The sequence below is a fragment of the Protopterus annectens genome, chromosome 2.part0 (assembly GCF_019279795.1).
Source record: "Protopterus annectens isolate FY-2018-M chromosome 2.part0, PAN1.0, whole genome shotgun sequence".
Lineage (NCBI taxonomy): Eukaryota > Metazoa > Chordata > Ceratodontiformes > Protopteridae > Protopterus > Protopterus annectens.
The window spans coordinates 517,751,302-517,768,719 of record NC_056728.1 but is presented as its reverse complement, the minus strand read 5'-3'; the positions used below and the strand labels follow the sequence as shown (position 1 = coordinate 517,768,719).

Sequence of the window (17,418 nt, the reverse complement as noted above, 5' to 3'; positions counted from 1 at the left end):
TCACCACAATGTGACATATTTTGCCCTGTTTTGCATGAGGTTATTTCATCTATTCCTTTAGATAGGGGTGCTCTGACCTGTTGCTTTATTTAAGAATTTCTAAAAAGCATATTTATATATTTCTAATCAAAGATTCATGTGATTTATGTTTGTTGCCATCTTCTAAACAATCCAGTATGGGTCCTTTATGCTTTATTGGTAGAGTTTGTTTAACTTCTTTGCGTTTGTGAAAAGAGTAAAACAAAAAAGACAAAAAAAAAGTATGCTCCACTCATGCACTTATTAGCCAGATATATGAAGTGGTGCTCATTCAGCAGTGACAATCGAGCTGGCTTGTCCTTAGATTTATGGCCCCAGTAGGAAGGAAAGGTAGCAGGTAACCTTGTGATCTAGTCTTTTCCTGTGTTGGATAGCTTAAATATCCGGAACAGATGTATGGTCCATGCCGATACATTCCTAAGGAGTGTATAACAGGATTTTATGCAAATCCAATATGGTATGCAGTGAGGAAGCTAAAGAACACAAAAATGGACCACAATCTGACAAAATCAGCTAAGACATGACATGCGTATATATGGCATTATAGGAACCATTTTGCAGGAAGAAAAATGCACCCTGGCTTGTGGGATATTTGTGTGCAGTTGTGTTTCAGGTCATCTGTACAGACACTTCACCAGTGGAACTCACTTGTACCTTTATAAAGACGTGAGCGGTTTTATCTGGCGATCTGTTCAAGTATAAAAATAAAAATATGACAAACAGAAGATGTACTATCTTAATTATAAATGTTGTATCAGCATTTTTAGTAAACCTCTGTTTTCTTTTTGTGCCTCTAGCATTTAGCCGGGCTCCTATCCCAATGGCTGTGGTTAGAAGAGAACTCGCTTGTGAAAGCTACCCTATTGAGCTGCGCTGTCCTGGAACAGATGTCATTATGATTGAAAGTGCAAATTTTGGAAGAACGGATGATAAAATCTGTGATGCAGATCCAGTTCAAATGGAAAATGTCCGCTGTTACCTGCCTGATGCATATAAAATCATGTCACAAAGGTAAGAATTTCACACTCTTCTGTTCTTTTCTCCAGTTCTTTTTGCATGATGTTTTCTTGCTAGTTATTTCCACATGACACTTTGTAGCTGCCTGGCCATCGCATACAAGACATGGAATGATGTCACAGTACTGTATATATTCATTTGTGCAGTCAGTTTCTGGTACATAATTTATTCTGTTCAAAGTCACAGGGAGCCAGATCTTCTCAGAGCAAGAAAAAATTGTAAGGCAGAGATCCACTCCTGGTAGAGACGCCAGTACATTTTAAGGCGCGCACACACACACACACACACACACACACACACACACACACACACACACACACACACACACACACTCTCTCTCTCTCTCTCTCTCTCTCTCTCATACACATGGACAGTTTAGAGTATCACCAATTCACATATTAGCATGACTTTATGAAGAGAGGAGAAACAGGAGACCCCAACCAAAACTCTTATGGATACAAGGAGAATATGGGAACTCTGTATAGAAGGAAACCCCAGCTGTATGTACATTAGAAGGACTCTGGCACAAGCAAAATACAGTAATATCATAAGTTAGATTTCAGCTGTCACTATCGCTGAGTATTTTCATCAATAAAGGCATTGCCTATATTCTCTAAATTCTGCATCAGCCCTTCTGGTCTGATATTCTATAAGAGCACTTGAGAACTTTCACTGTCAAGTGTGGGAGCAGGTGTTTGGTGCTGGATTTAGCTCTTGTAAAACAGTTTGCTGTTCTAGTACCATGGCACTGTGGGTCAATTGCTTGTTTTATTGTAGCCCTCAAATGCTTTTTTAAAAGAAATGTGTGTAACAAGCAGAAAAAGAGAGAGAAAGAAATGTTTTGTGTAGCTGTTACAGCAGCTGTGTTTTCTGTCTGATAAAATAGATAAAAGTATTTCCCAAAAAGTTATATTGGCAGGCTTTTAGAGAAATGGTAGTATGAAGGGCATCTAAAACAAGGCTGAAGATGGTTAAGTCTCTTACAGGATTTGTGCTGAAGAGTGATGTGCTTTGGAGCACTAGTGCAGCTAGGGCAGGATGAAAGGGGCAACTGCCCCAGGTGCAAAGTGGTAGGGGACTCAAGTGGTCATCCATTATCCCATATTGCTAATTGCTCTTTAGTGCAATACCAGCTTTTAAAAGCCAGCATTGCATTTGCGATCAAACCTGAGTTTGCTACAGTTTAAAAGAGAAAAGATTTTCTGATTCATTGTTTCTTTTTCACCTTTTAATAATGTGGGTAATAGATGATGCCTTCCTACAAGCATTTGAATCTAAAACTAGTAGAGTGATTACTAACCTAGCCACCTCCAGCAGTGTTCTAGATTTCCTTAGCTACTTCTAAAAACCATCTGGCTTATTCTTGTCCAGAAATGTTTAAAGTAAAAATAATTCCCCTAAGTGGTATTTCAGCTGTGCCCCCGTATTTATGAACAGGATGTATACTCTGACACATGTGGCATATTTTGTCATACACAGTACTGTTTTTTTACCAGATTCATAAACAGGGATTGCAGTAAATCATAAACAGCAGAAACAACTTGAATCTTGTATCTATTTTGCAAGTGCACACATGTTTTCTGTTCATAAGTGGCACTTTATGTTGAAGATATAGTGGTTTACCTGGGCAGGTAACATATGTTGTGTAGGTACTGCAGCCACAGCCTGTGACATAAGGGCAAGGGTTTCTGCATTATAGTGTGCACTCTAGAATGCGCATCTATTCATTCAGTCATTTATCCATCTATCCATCCATCCGTCCATCCATCCATTCATTCATTCATCCAGAAAAAAGCCATGGTGAAATTGTGAGAATATAAAACTCCAAACCAAAATAACAGGTTTCTGATCCTGCAAAAGGTAAACAATTACATGGAGTAAGAATGAATGAACAGTTAGTGTACCATGCACTGTGAGGCAGGGATCTGTTGTTCTCATTGTTCTTCGACTGTAGGTTGAGAACATATTCAGCATCCTACAGTCAGTGAGGGAAGGGAAGGGTGTGTGAGGTTTTGGGGATGTAGGCACAACAGGACCCGAAAGAGCTACCAATGATGTGTGTTAGATTGCAGAATGTGAAGCTATTGGGCAGTATATGGTGACAACCCTTTCTGCATAGTGTGTCTTATTTGGTTGGAATGGGGGGTTATACTGGGTGTTCAGGATTTGACTATACAAAACAGGGTAGTTTGCCATCACCCAGTGTTGTGAGCAAAAGCAATTGAGAAAAATTTTTAGCCTATTATCCATGAATGTAGACAGCACTACTTTTAATATACTTTAATGAATAATCTGAAGCAGGTGCTCTCATTTGCAAATGCAGTAAAGTGTCAAGGTTGTTAATGGTGGGAGATGGTCTTGTTATAGTAGCAGCTCTGAATGCACTACACAGATAATATGGTAAACTTTGGGGAACATTTTAATTTATTATTTTTTTTTAATGTTGTAATGTGGTTTTATTGCTCAAGCACATATTGCTGAGCTGCACATCATATATAATGAAGGTTTGGATGCTCTTTTCAAAAGAAGCAGTCTGTATTATGTGGTTCTGGTCACATATCTTATATGATCATAGCCAGCCTGTGCATGGTCGCCACAAGCGAATCATGGATATTACATTTTATTTTCTAGGTGCTTTTTGCCCCTCTGAAAATTAACCATTAAGCCTCCCCCAGTTAGAGTCCCCGTTCATTCCCTCATACTATGGAATTACCCCAGTACAGTGTAGCACAGTGTAGGTATGAAAGTAATCAGAAGAGGCAGTAACACAGGCAGCCATGAAAGTTGTTTGTGCCCATACTGGCATCCTGGCTGTAAGGAGATTTTGCACGCCCTACTCCCATACCTTAAGCGGGGTGATGAGCTACCCACTTTGCTGTGGGGGCCCACAATGCCTTCCCTTGTGAGTGCACACCCCCTGCATTGCTTGTGAAGACCACTACTTGACTGTGGCTTGGTGAGCCAAGAGCACATCCCAGGATAGACATCACAGAGCTGACCCTCATCTGAAGGACTGTGGCTATACATGGCCTGCTGTGGTCTGCTCTGTCCCCAAACAGAGGAAAGGAGAAGAGCTAGTGACAGAAGAGGCAAGGCATGTCCATCCTATGCTCTGCCCAGTCGCCAGGATGGACATGCTTTCACCCTTCTGTCAAGATGCTGAGTCACCAGTCAAACCCAGAAATGGCTGCTTTGCAGCTTTCAATTGCATAGCTGGCAGAGTCAATGTTCACCTTGCCTGGTCCTTAACTGATTTACTTTTGTGAACTAACTAGAGGTACTGAATATATTTTGAGATACATGTCAGCCACTTATGATTGCAGACCATGTTTATGAAGAGGGTAACAAATCCCTCATGATTTCTTTTGGATGTATAGTGCAACAACTTCTGTTTTACCATAAATAGTTTGTAGACTGCTGATATTTATTGAAATTCCAGATAAGACAGTTGTGCTTTTGAAGTCTGTTTATAAAAGAAAAGTTAAACCAGGGGTCAGGATTCTAGTGAGGAGTCAGCAGGCTTCACATGTCCCAGGTTGGGACTATACATACCAGGAATATGAGTTACAATATTGCTCCAGATGCATTCTCTGCAAACATTGTCCTGAGTACATGAGTATTAAGTTACAGCGCTGCAAATATTTCGTGGTATGATTTATATATGTAGTTAAGACTTCTGCATTGTTAAGTATCTTAACTCATGCACAAATATGTATCTTTGAATTGTCTGTTCAATTAACCTGTGCTAATTATCTCATGGAAAAGAAGAAAACATTGTTTTGTACAATGGAATTGTGCCACATTTAATGGTGAAGAAAACATCTTGATGAACCTGGTGGTTTTGTTTACAGGTATCGTAGCAAAGGTTCAAGCATTCATTAAAGCGATAGCTTGATTCCATACAGGAGGTGCAACAAGCATTTAGACACATTATCACAGCAGTAGTAAAGTACTTGCGCTCTGGTTCTCTTCCTGTGTGATAACACCATTCAACATGGATTTCATAATATGAAACTGCAGCAAGCTGTTCAGATGGAACAGTTTTGTTAATCATACTACAGATGTTTGTAATATTTATAGACATACTTACTTCAAGTTCATTAATTCTGATTCCAAATACATGAAAGGATCACAGCTGTGATTATCCTAGGCCTGTCTTCTCAGCTGCATTCTCCTCCAGCTGTTGCAAATGTAATTTCACCGTGAAGTCTGTTTTTTTCTAAAGAAAAACGAGCCAAAAACAGTGGAAACTTAAAATTAATTGTGCCTTCTGGGAGATGGACATTTCTACTGCAAGATAAAAAAAAAACCCTTAAAATAATATATATATATATATATATTGAAGTTCAGGTTAATGCAGAATTGGGAGAAGACTTTTTGAGGGTCCTATCAACTTCTGGGTAATAAAAAAAAATATATATATATATATATATATATATATATATATATATATATATATACATGGGTAATAAAAATATATATATATATATATATATATATATATATATATATATATATATATATATACGGGTCTACTTCTAAACACCGACACGACGATTCCCCGACACAAAACTCACTGACGCCAAATAACCGACAACACGCAAACCCGACAACGCAAAACACCGAACACCAAACCACCGACACACGGAACGTAAACAACACGCGACACTACATACCATACACACTAGCCCTGACCCAAACCCTAACCCTAAGGTCCGACACTATCGCACACTTCACCTACCTGCACCCTAACCCTAACTCACTTACACACCCCTAGCCCAAGCTCCGACACTAACGTACACATCACCTACCTGCACCCTAACCCTAACTCACTTACACACCCCTAGCCCAAGCTCCGACACTAACGTACACATCACCTACCTGCACCCTAACCCTAACTCACTTACCTGACCACTCCTACCTCCGTCACTGTCGCACACTTACCGGGTCGCGATCGCAGATTACCCTTGTCGGTCTTTCCACTGTCGGCGAATCACCCTGTCGGTATACGTACCTGTCGGTCATCTGGCGTCGGTGATTTCCACGTCGGGGAATCGGCGTTTCGGTCTTTTGAATGGGACCCATATATACATATATATATATATATATATATATATATATATATATACACACACATATACATATATATATATATATATATATATATATATATATATATATATATATACACATAGATAAATAAGCATGAGAGCTCCTGCAGCTGGACACATCTGTCTGCTGTCTTATCTTCTGGTGTTTGCCACAGTCTTCTAAATGCATCCTGATAGATATAGTCTGTAAGCATTCTGAAATGTTTAATTCATTATCCAAAAGCATCATTATAACTAACCTATTTGTACATTTAGGAAATTATTTTATTTTGTAGAGAATGCCTTTTTTTAATAGCTATCTTTCTTATGTCCATATATTTGAGTAGGTGACAGCAACTTTCTGAATTTAAGCCATAGTGCTGGAAACAGTAATTGGGAAAACTTTGAAATCCCAGTTCATTGCTAGTTTAACAGACCTGTGGATAGTTGGAGTTGTGTATGACTTTATTCATCAAACAAGCAACTCCTTTAAGAGTAAAAGCTGTATCACCGAGTTATGAAGGAAAGAGATGGCACATACACAGACATTACATTCATCATCAAGGAGAGAAGTGACTACACGTACTTTTAATGTATTACCACAATTTGGAATGATGCTTCTTCACAGAGATCACGTGTGTGTGTGTGTGTGTGTGTGTGTGTGTGTGTGTGTGTGTGTGTGTGTGTGTGTGTGTGTGTGTGTGTGTGTGTGTGTATAACTCATTCATTGTGTTGTGCATTTTTGGGACTTCAGCTTAACTGTGCTAGCGCCATACCTTACTATCCAGATTAATTAATGAAATATAAAAGACAACAATACTGGTAGGCATCGGCCTACCTACTTTACTGTTGCATTACTGTTTTTGGGCGCAGCCTCATTTTTGAGCTGTGACCCTGTCCTTGAAATCCATGTTGAAAAGATACTATATTCTTAAGTTCTGTTGAGTACTTTAAGTTGGATGAAAGCACCTGCCTTCTCCCTGTTTCTCTTCTGTCATTTAGGTGTGCACTGGCTTTCATCCCACTTGCCATGGCTGTTTATAAGGATCTTGCTTTGTTTTAGTGAGTCTTCTTAAGATTTATAGTACATTTATGTAATGAGGGAAGAGGACGTTTTGCCTCATTTTTTGGTCTTTAATCACATTCAGCATTCAGTCTTCCCTCCATCCCTATCTTTTCCCTCACACCTTCTCCACTTGTGTCATATCCTGTTGAATATCTCAGTGGCTTCCCTCTTCACCACCATTCTGGTAATCCACTCTGTGAATCCACAGACCTCTTTGTGAAGAGGTTGGCCTTCTTTGTAGGAAGCCTGTCGACCTGTGGTTTTCTGATCTGCACAGAGTGCTTCATAGATGGAGACTGTGTACATTGTTCTTAAACATTCCTGCTTTATCTTCCATCTGTAGTGATGAGAATGGAGGAATCCTTTCCTTTTTTCCTTTCTCCAGTTCTTCATGTCTTCTGATATTTTTGTTTATGGCTCATCATCTCAGTATCTGCTTAGCACTGTTTCCCAACTTTTCACATTGGTTGCATATTTTTAAATCATCTGGTATCAATATGTCAAATTTGAATCACATATCTTGAGATTATAACGCTCCTGATATTACAGATGAGAGATTTAAGAGTCAAACTGTGTTTGTCTGCCAAAGCTGTTTCCTTCTCTATATATTCTGTTTGTGATAATTCTTCCTATCTTGATAGCCTGCAACCATTTTGCTGTGCAGTCTAAAGCACTGAGAGTAGTGGGCTGTTAAAAGAGAAAAAATTCTGCTGTTGCTGCTGATACAATGATTATACTGTGTTTTGAGGCATGTCTTGAAAAAGGCTGCAATTCTAATGACTAATGCTAGGTACACATTTTACCAGGTGTCAGGCCTTTGCCTATAGAAGTCTTCTCGAGGAATACTTCTGACCTACATTTGTATCTGCACAGGTGACAAGTAAGACATAGGTGGATTTTGTACAAATATATTTTCTGCCTTTAAGCAGTTTGCAAACTTTATAGCATTTTCCTCTGAGTAATGAAACTCTGCTTTTGTTGTCATCTGTATTGGATTTTCCTTGTAAAATCAATGGAACTTAAATGTGAGAGACAGATCACTAGCTGAGATTCTATTTTAGTGACATTTTTGGTATGCTTGTCAGTAGAAAAGCAATCTGTACATGCTCTGTGTGCCATTCCTTTCAGTTATTAAATTCTGTTGACATTAGGCTATGGAAGCCTTCCTTTTCCAAAATGTACTTGGTAACACCGGATGGGGGAAAATTCTTTTGATGTTTTTCCTTATGGAATATTTAATCCCCTTATTTAATCAAGACAGAAAAAAACTGCAAACCATCTACTTAATAAAAGGAAGCAAGCATTTAAAAATTGACCAGTCAGAGCTGCTCATGGCCCGTCTACCTTTCTCCACTATCTCCAGTTGGAGCAGTGGTTCCTCAGAAGGAATCGCTAGAACTGCAAGTTTAACCGACCTTTTAGTTGGACTAGTCATGAGAATGGTTGCAGTGCTGATAGCTGACCATAAACTGCATAAGAAACCAACACTCTGGGCACACGCCATCAAATCTGAACTCACTATTCATTGTTCTCCATAGGATCACTGCTGGTGCAGTTTTTCTGTATGCTCTGGTAGTGATTTCTTTCTTTTGGGTGATTCTTCCCTTTTATGCGTTTATGAGATCACGTGATTGATATGTATAAGTTTGTGTATGTGAGCGCTTTCCTCATAGATGGGGCATGCCTCCCTGCAAAAAATACTTACAGTTAATTTTTCATTAATTTTCTGACCAGGTCTGTTCAGCAGTTTGGTTCCGTGTCGAGTTCTAACCTTATGTGTCATACTGAAAGCCATGAAAAACATTTCATATTGATTTTAGTGGCTAATCTACTTTAAAAGATGTAAAATTTTTTGCCCCCAACCTCACATGCCCCAGTAAGGGAAGGTTTTGTTGACAAAGGTCAGGCAGTAATGTACGCATTCTCTGATATCCTATTTCCCAGTCAAATCCCAAAATGACAAACATCCAGGGATGCAAAATAGGATTATAAATTTCTCTTTGCACCGATGACAAAGACTTGGAGAACATTATGAATAGTGATAACAGGCAAAAGTGCAATATTCAGAACTAACAGAAGATATAACAACTTACCAAACACACAACCCCTGTCTCATAACTAACCTCAGTGCAAACACCTAACCTTTTATTCACTGAATATTCAAAGCCTAGTTAATAAAACTACTGAGCTGCACTCTTGGATTGCTTACAAAACCCCTCACATCCTATCCCTATCTGAAACATGGCTCAAGCCACATATCTGTAATAGTGAAATTCTCCCTCCTGGCTACAACATCTACTGCTCTGATAGACCTTCAAATAAAGGTGGTGGCGTAACCATCCTCTACTCTAACACCCTCAACCTTTCACCTTACCCCACATCTATTCCCAGCTTCCACCCTGCTGAACTTCTCATTCTAAACATTCATCTGAATCCCCACAAAAAACTGGCAATAGCTTCCATCTATATTCCTCCTGGCAACAATGTACCCATTCTAGAAAACATCTTATCTCACTCTCAACATACCTTATGAAACACTCATTCTTGGCGATGTCAATATAGATTGGTCAAAACTATCTACTGACTCTCCCTTACATAGTATTCACCTTCATGGTTTCCACCAACTCATTTCTACCCACACTCGCTTCCACAAAACCTAATAGACTGGATTCTTACCAACACCCCCCATCTCTACCACCAGCCCACAGCCTTATCAGACTCCCTTAGTGATCATCTCCCTACCTCCATCCTAAGATACAACTCCCACACTCTTAAACCCCACCTTTTCAAAGACTGTAGAAAACTATCTACATTGAATTCTTCACAGTTTAACTCGATTCTACAAAACATGGACTGGTCCATCCTTAGACAACTCCCTCTAAATGATTCTAACACTTTTAACAGCATTCACTCTGGACTCCCTAGCCCCCTCCAGGAAGATTAGAGTGAAATCCACTCATGCTCCCTGGCTTTCAAAAGAAACTAAGTCCATCATGAAACAAAGAGACAATGTCTGGAAAGCCTGGATCAAATCTAAACAAACACCTCTTCTTCTCAAATACAAACAACTACGCAATCTTGCTAAAAACAGGCAATAATAGACAATGTCATTCTGTAGCTTAGGCTAGAACAAATATAATTCAAATCCTTGTATGTAATGTAAATAATCTTTTCTTATGTAATGTACTAGTAGAAAGTGGAGCTTTTCTCCTCGGGCCTCTGCTGAAAATGGACTTGTTATCCAGCCAGACTAGCCCGGTCAACAAATGTAAAATAAAATAAATAAAATAAATTGTAAATTTTGGACAACACTCAACAGCATCCTTTACCCAGGTAGTCCCTCTAACCCCTCACCCTACCCAAACACAACTCCTGAGGAAACAGCTACCCTGCTTAATTCACATTTTATCTCCTCCATCCAAAATCTCCTACCCTCTCAACCTACCTCTTCCACTTTACCTGACCGCACACCCACCCCCAACACTACTTCTTTTTCCTTTAAGCCTGTTCCCATTTCCTACATCAAATATCTACTGCTCAAACTCAAACCCTGCTCCCCCTCTACTGACAAATTACCTCCTACCTTCCTCAGACTTGCAGCTGACTCTATGACCTACCCAGTGACAATATTAATAAATAGATCTATGCAAGAATCTACTGTTCCTTCCCTTTGGAAATCTTTCTACACTATCCCTCTCCATAAAGGAGGTAACTCCACTGACCCTTCAAACTATCGACCTATTGCCATTCTGTCCCCACTATCTAAGATACTAGAAAAATGTATCTACACTCAACTTCTCCATCACCTTCTCAATCAAAACTTACTCACCCATACTCAACATTCTTTTGCCGCTCTCACAGCACAACTACTGCTCTACTCTCCTTCATTCACACCATTGCAGAATCTTTGGACAGCAATAAACTTACTTCCTGTCTTTTTCTTGACCTCTCCAAAGCTTTTGATACAGTGTCTCATCCATTACTTCTATCTAAACTTGCTAACCTTCACCTTTCCACCTCCACCCTCAGCTGGTTCGCTAGCTATCTGTCTGGACGCAAACAATCAGTCAAATGGCTCTCTTCCCCTTCTCCTTTCTTGCCTATCTCTACTGGTGTTCCACAAGGTTCTATCTTGGGTCCCCTCTTACTCAACATCTTCACCAATGATCTTTTCACCACATGCTATCAGTCTTCTCTCATACAATATGCAGACGACTCCACAATCATTTGTACATCCAACAACATCTCTGACCTACACTCCCTAACCCAAACAGCTCTACTTTCCACTGAACAATGGCTTTCAGAAAACTTACTGATCCTCAATCCCACAAAAACCAAACTCTTACTCTTTCTGCCCCACTGTCTTACTCATCATAAATCCTCCTTTGTCATTAAGTCATGTAATAACACAGCTATCCTACCTGACACCTACACTAAACTCCTAGGAGTCATCATCGATGATGATCTAAAATTCAATCAACACATACAGCAATGCATAAAGAAAACACATCAGAAACTAGGTCTGTTATACTGAAACAAAAAATATCTCAGTCTTGAGGTTAGACTCACCCTAGGACAAGCACTTCTCCTCCCCTCTCTCCTCTATGCCGCTCCAGTTCTCACAAATATCCAAAAAACTACTCTGAACAAACTCCAACAATCCTACCACAAAATAGCCAGATTCATCACTAACTCCCCAAACAACACACACCACTGTATTGCTTTAAAGTCTCTACAATGGCTAGAACTCCCACAACTAATACATCTCTACCAATTTCACATGCTGCACTCTATGCTCTTTAAACCATCCTACTGTCCATCTTTATCTCTCCTTGTCTCTGTGTACACCCCATCTAGACCCCTCCGCACCTCTAATCAACAACTGCTTGATATTTACCACCCAGATAAGTCAGTAGGTAAGCTACTCTACAAACACTCTGTGGCCCAAGCCTGGAACAAACTTCCCCTTGACAAACACTCAATCTCTCACACCCCACTATTTAAAAAGAAACTTAAGACACATTTACTCAATTCCATAATCTGCCCCTGCTATGACCCTACATAGTTCTCTCCTCCCCCACATTGGAATCACTCTCAATTGATCCTTGTCACACCCTGCCTTACTAGTACAGTTACTTAGTATCTTGAGAGAAAAAAAATGTTTTTGCTGTCATTTAACTGTTGTTAGTGTTGTTTTTCTATTGTTTATTACTGTAATGCTAGTTTTATTTCTATTCTGTTTGTTGTGCTTGTCTACTGCTGAAATGTTTTATTGTACTATCTGGAGCTTTTCTCCTCGGGTCTCCACTGAAAATGGGACAAAATCCCAGTTGGACTAACCCGGTTAACAAATGTCAATAAATAAATAATAAATAAATAAATAAATAAATATAGAAGATGATGGGGTCTTTCAGGGAGGCTTTCAGTAAATGCACAGTTTATTATATCTAGAGGGTGCAGTCAAATCCCTAAAGGACAGGATTATGGTATGCCTGTAGAACCCCAATCTGTACATGTTTGTATTCCCCAGGAGTGGAAGGGTTGAGGAGGGCTGAGACAGGTCATACTTCCATAGGGATTCGTTTGATGTCATCCCATGATGGTGAGATAAGAACTAGTACAGTTGATCTCTGTCTGGCTCCTTTCATAACAGATTGATTTGAGAGATGGGGTTGGGTTCTGGTCAAGAAATTTGAACAGCATGAATGAAATCACATGTTATGAGCATAACTGGGATGTTTGCTGTAGTTCAAGTAAGGTTATTTGTAGATGCAGGAATCGTACTATTGGCAGGAACCTTTATTCTGCCTGATTGCTGCATTTACCCAGTTGTTTTCAGCTACACTAGACACTAACCTTTAGACATCAGTGTGGTATGCCTTGTCATGTGGATTAATGTCCTTTACTGTACTCCTTTGAGAATGTAAGGCTTTCAATATGCCCTTTAATGAAACACAGCAGCATGGAACACTCCTGTTTTGTTGTTTTCCGTAACATCAGTGCTCAAGTTGTGTACTCCCTATAGCAGTGATAATAACACATTTTATTCTACAAGTACATTCCTTGAAGAAAATTATCAAAAGTTTATTTAAAGAAGCGATTTGTTTGTGCTTTCCTTTTTGGGAGAAAGTTGCCTTGTTATCAGATTTTTGGTACGAGAGACGTAATAATGATAGACAAGCACAAGATATTTCCAGCTATTACCTACCGCGTAAATGGGTGTGCCTTCTCCGAAGGTTGGGCGTCGGGCTGGTAACTCTGCACCATAAAAAATCTACTGCCAATCATTAGCAGACCAGAGTTCTGCTGTGGCAACTCCTAACTGGGAAAAGCCAAAAAGACAAACTACAACCTATCTACAGACAGTATGTAGAGTTATAAAGGCTTTTTGTTCCTTTGTTGAAGTAGCGGTATAACAGTGATGTCTGACCTGGAATGGTGTCATAAACAGTAGCTGTTTTATTATTTATCTATAGATGACATGCCTTTTTAGCTATTGGTGAAGCTGAACATGAGTGAAAGCAAGTCATTGCTGCAGTGACATTGCAAGACAGTCTCTGAGAATGTGCTACAAAAGGCAGCTAAGGGGGTCTCTGCAGATAGTATGGCACTATTTATTTCTTTTTTGCTGACTGAGTTAGCTCTACTAAACCAGAGTCCTGCTTTTTCAGCAGATACCTGATGTGGCATTCATACTGACTATGACTAATTTGGCCAGGAACTGGAGGAACTTCCCATGTTTTTCAATAAATGTAATGGGATCTTTTGCATTTGCTACAAACTCAGGCAGATGGGACCAGCTCTAGGATGAATGTTGTTAAGCATCCATGTTTTGTACAGACCAGTTACGATGATTTGTATTTGACAGACAGCACCTAAACAACATATGTACTTTAGGAAGGAGATTAGAGTGGTCAACTCTTCTTTTTTTGTTGTCTGATAACTAAGAAAGAGGAGCTTTCCAAGATGTCAGCCTTTGAATTAGTCATATGGCTTTCAGCTTTGGTGTTTAGGGCCACCACTGACCTTCTGGTTGCTGAAATCCTACAGAGATGACTTAGCTTGACTGGCATCGATTACTGAGAACCAACATCAGATTTACGACTTCTGCAAGTGTCCACTGCCATGTTTTCCAGTTACAATCTGCACCATTAGGAAAATCTTAGTATTTCTTAATTGTTTCTTAATCCCCTAACATGGAATTACTGAGACCTGCAGTGGGAAATTGGAGTCTGTATTATCCTTTGAGATGTGAGATGGAAATTATCCTGAGAGACGTGTGTGACGGGAATTATTTTGAGTGATGTGAAACAAGAATTATCCTGAGAGATTTGAAATGGGATCTGAATCATACATTGATTCAACTGGTACTAGCGGTTGCACTCTGAGTGAACCCACATGTCCTAACATGATAATTGCTTTTAGCTGAGGGCAGCTATTGGTGGAGAACTTAATGTGACCTAGAAAAGGCATGCATTGTGAATAGGACCAGCAACACAGGACACACAACTATACAAGTACTCAAGGCCCCTTTACTCTGATCATATAATGTACGTTTGTGAGGCTTGCTTGTGACTTCTGCTACTCAGTGTAAAAGAGCACATCACCACAGATAACGAAACTGGTCATATAAAAAACTATGTAATGTTATAGGGTTTAGGATTGAAGGGCAGCAGGACTAACTGCTGAGGACAGGTGGTGCTGGTGCTGTCAGATACCTGGAAAAAGGACACTATTGATGTTCCAGAACTAAGAAGTTCATCTGAGAGGAAGGCTTGGCCATACTTTTTAACCTCTTAGCACAAGAAATCTGGACATAGCCTGACATAATGGGGGACAATGGCCCAAAAATAGGGACGCATTTTAAATATTACTCTTATAAAGTTAGAAAGTTGCTAGAATAATAAGATTTGTGTCTGCGTGCATTTTCCAAATGATATGAAGTCTGAAACTCAAAGGAATGTCATTATTTACTGACTTTAATCCTTGCATTATCCCAGTGATTTGACAAAAAACACATTTTTTATGAGGAACAGACCAAAAATATGAGGCAAAAATCTGGACATTCTGCAAAAATATGTACAATTGAGAGGTATGCTTGGAACTGGTTCCTGATGGATGTGATGGCTGTTGTAACAGTGAAGACTCATGCTGCTGTCATCCCATATTGCTCTAATTTCTACTTGAATTTCCTCAGCAAAGGGTTCTTTGTAACTTCCAGCATGAATCATGTGTTTTAAACAAAGCTACAGCTGGTTCTTAAGATTTTCATATCTGTTCCTTAAGAGCTAGATTTTGAACACCCTATTCCATGTACTGTAGTTTAACTTCTGGCATGATTAGCAGTAAACAGTGTCAACGCTGGGAGTGTAGGTACTGGATACAAGTTGAGTATGAGCCACTTTAGAGGAAGTTCCTGTTGTGGAAATGCCATTCTCTGCTTAGGGGACCACATTTCATGTGATGTAAAAAGTAACATTTGGAATCCTTGAAATGTTACTTAATTGTAGTTGATGTGAATCCTACTAAAATATATAGAGCAGAAGGTTTAGAAAGATTGGTAGGGATCCCGTTCACTGGTCAGTATGCTGAGAGAGATCCAGTTTGGGATTACAGATATAAGGCTTCCTAACTACCATGTGCTGTATGCTGGTATTAACAATCAGCATTATCTGACTGGGCAGTCCACATTAGATAACCAATGGAGAGAAGTATTTCTTAAGTCACTCCTACTAGGAGGTTTAACACAAGTGTTTTCACCTGTTGGAAATGTCCACTGACAGACTGCACTTAGATGTAGCACTGCAGGCCTTGCTGCATGCACTTTGGAATTTTCAGTCAATGCTCTTTTTAGCACCTAATGATAGGATCTTACTTGTTATTTTCATCAAACCTAACAGGCTTACAGATTCTTCCTGATGCAGAAGTATTTGGCAGTTAAAGGAAAAGAGAGCTACTACAAAAATCATTACTTCAGGATGTGTTTTCCATGCCTTGTCATTGTGTTGGTCCATACATTATAATATAGAGAGAATTACTTCTTATACTGCAACACTCTTTACTTATTCTCAGCCCAGACTGCCATGGATGTTATTCCTAGAAGCACTTGTCCATCACTGTCATTCATAGTCTGAAGGTAGCACTCCTCGAGAAAATTATGGTTCACTAATAGGATGAGGTATGCGGAATGAGGCCTTATACTTTTTATTTATATTATTACACTACAGTAAGCCTATTCAGAATGGGAATGTAGCCCAGTTTGTGTCTGATATCTTCACTGCTTAATCTTGCAGTTACTCTGTCTTGTTTCATAGTAGCTTACTGGACACACAACTGTATCCTCTGATCTGAGCCGTTTGCAGACAGATAAAAGCTCATGGGTTCATTCATACTGGCTCAGGAGATTAGACTTAAACTTCTGAAATGTTCCTATCCTATGTCCTGGAAAAGCATGTGCATCAGCTCTCCTCCTCTGCATAACTACTAGCTCCACGAAACCCTTGAAAGACAATTTATAATAAGTCTGTTTACATAGTCTAAATCCAGTTTTATCCAGAGCTTGAAAGAAATGTGTTGTTCTCAGTGGTTTATTGATATCTCTTCTGAACTGCTTTGACAAGTGTCCGCTGTAGGACACTAGAGACCCTCTTTCTTCTTAAACATTCTAACCTCTCGGAGAGCGTCTTTGTTCTACAACGTTCTTGCTTCCTCTTGTAAATGTTGCGATGAGAATAGACATGTCCTTTCTTTTTGCTCTTTCTCTGGTATTACCCAGATGTCTGTACTAACAACACTTTTATATGCAGTTCAGCTTGACATCCGGAAGTCATCTCTCTGCTTGTCTTTGGATATAGTACATAACAAATGAGCAGCAGCAATATGTTGTTTTTAATTTATTTATTTTTAAACCAGCTAAATATACTATTCTGTGGACCCCTTTTCAGTCTCAACCAAGGTCTCAAGAGCAAGGGTAAACAGAGTATAAATGTACACTTTGGAGTTGCCAGTCATTCTGCACGTGCTCAGAAGATGGGAGGAAACCAGGGATAACCCATACAGAGATCACAGGGACTCCACACAGACAGGATTTTGACACCAAGATGGAAGTCTGGATCATAACCATTAACCCACTTGCCTTCATACTCTTCAGCTTCTCCCTTCTTGTGAATCTCATGATGGTGTTAGAATAAAACGTATCATTTATAT

General features: G+C 39.5%; 1 protein-coding gene across 15 annotated transcripts in view; it reads left to right on the top strand.

Annotated features, from left to right (window-relative positions):
- ADGRL3 (adhesion G protein-coupled receptor L3) overlaps positions 1–17,418 on the top strand; it is a 3,684,852-nt gene that overhangs the window by 2,091,305 nt on the left and 1,576,129 nt on the right. For all 15 annotated transcript variants that reach the window (XM_044060915.1, XM_044060918.1, XM_044060917.1 and 12 more), the window contains one exon: positions 837–1,050. In XM_044060915.1, coding sequence (XP_043916850.1) covers positions 837–1,050 — 214 coding nt within the window. The remainder of the gene's footprint in view (positions 1–836; positions 1,051–17,418) is intronic.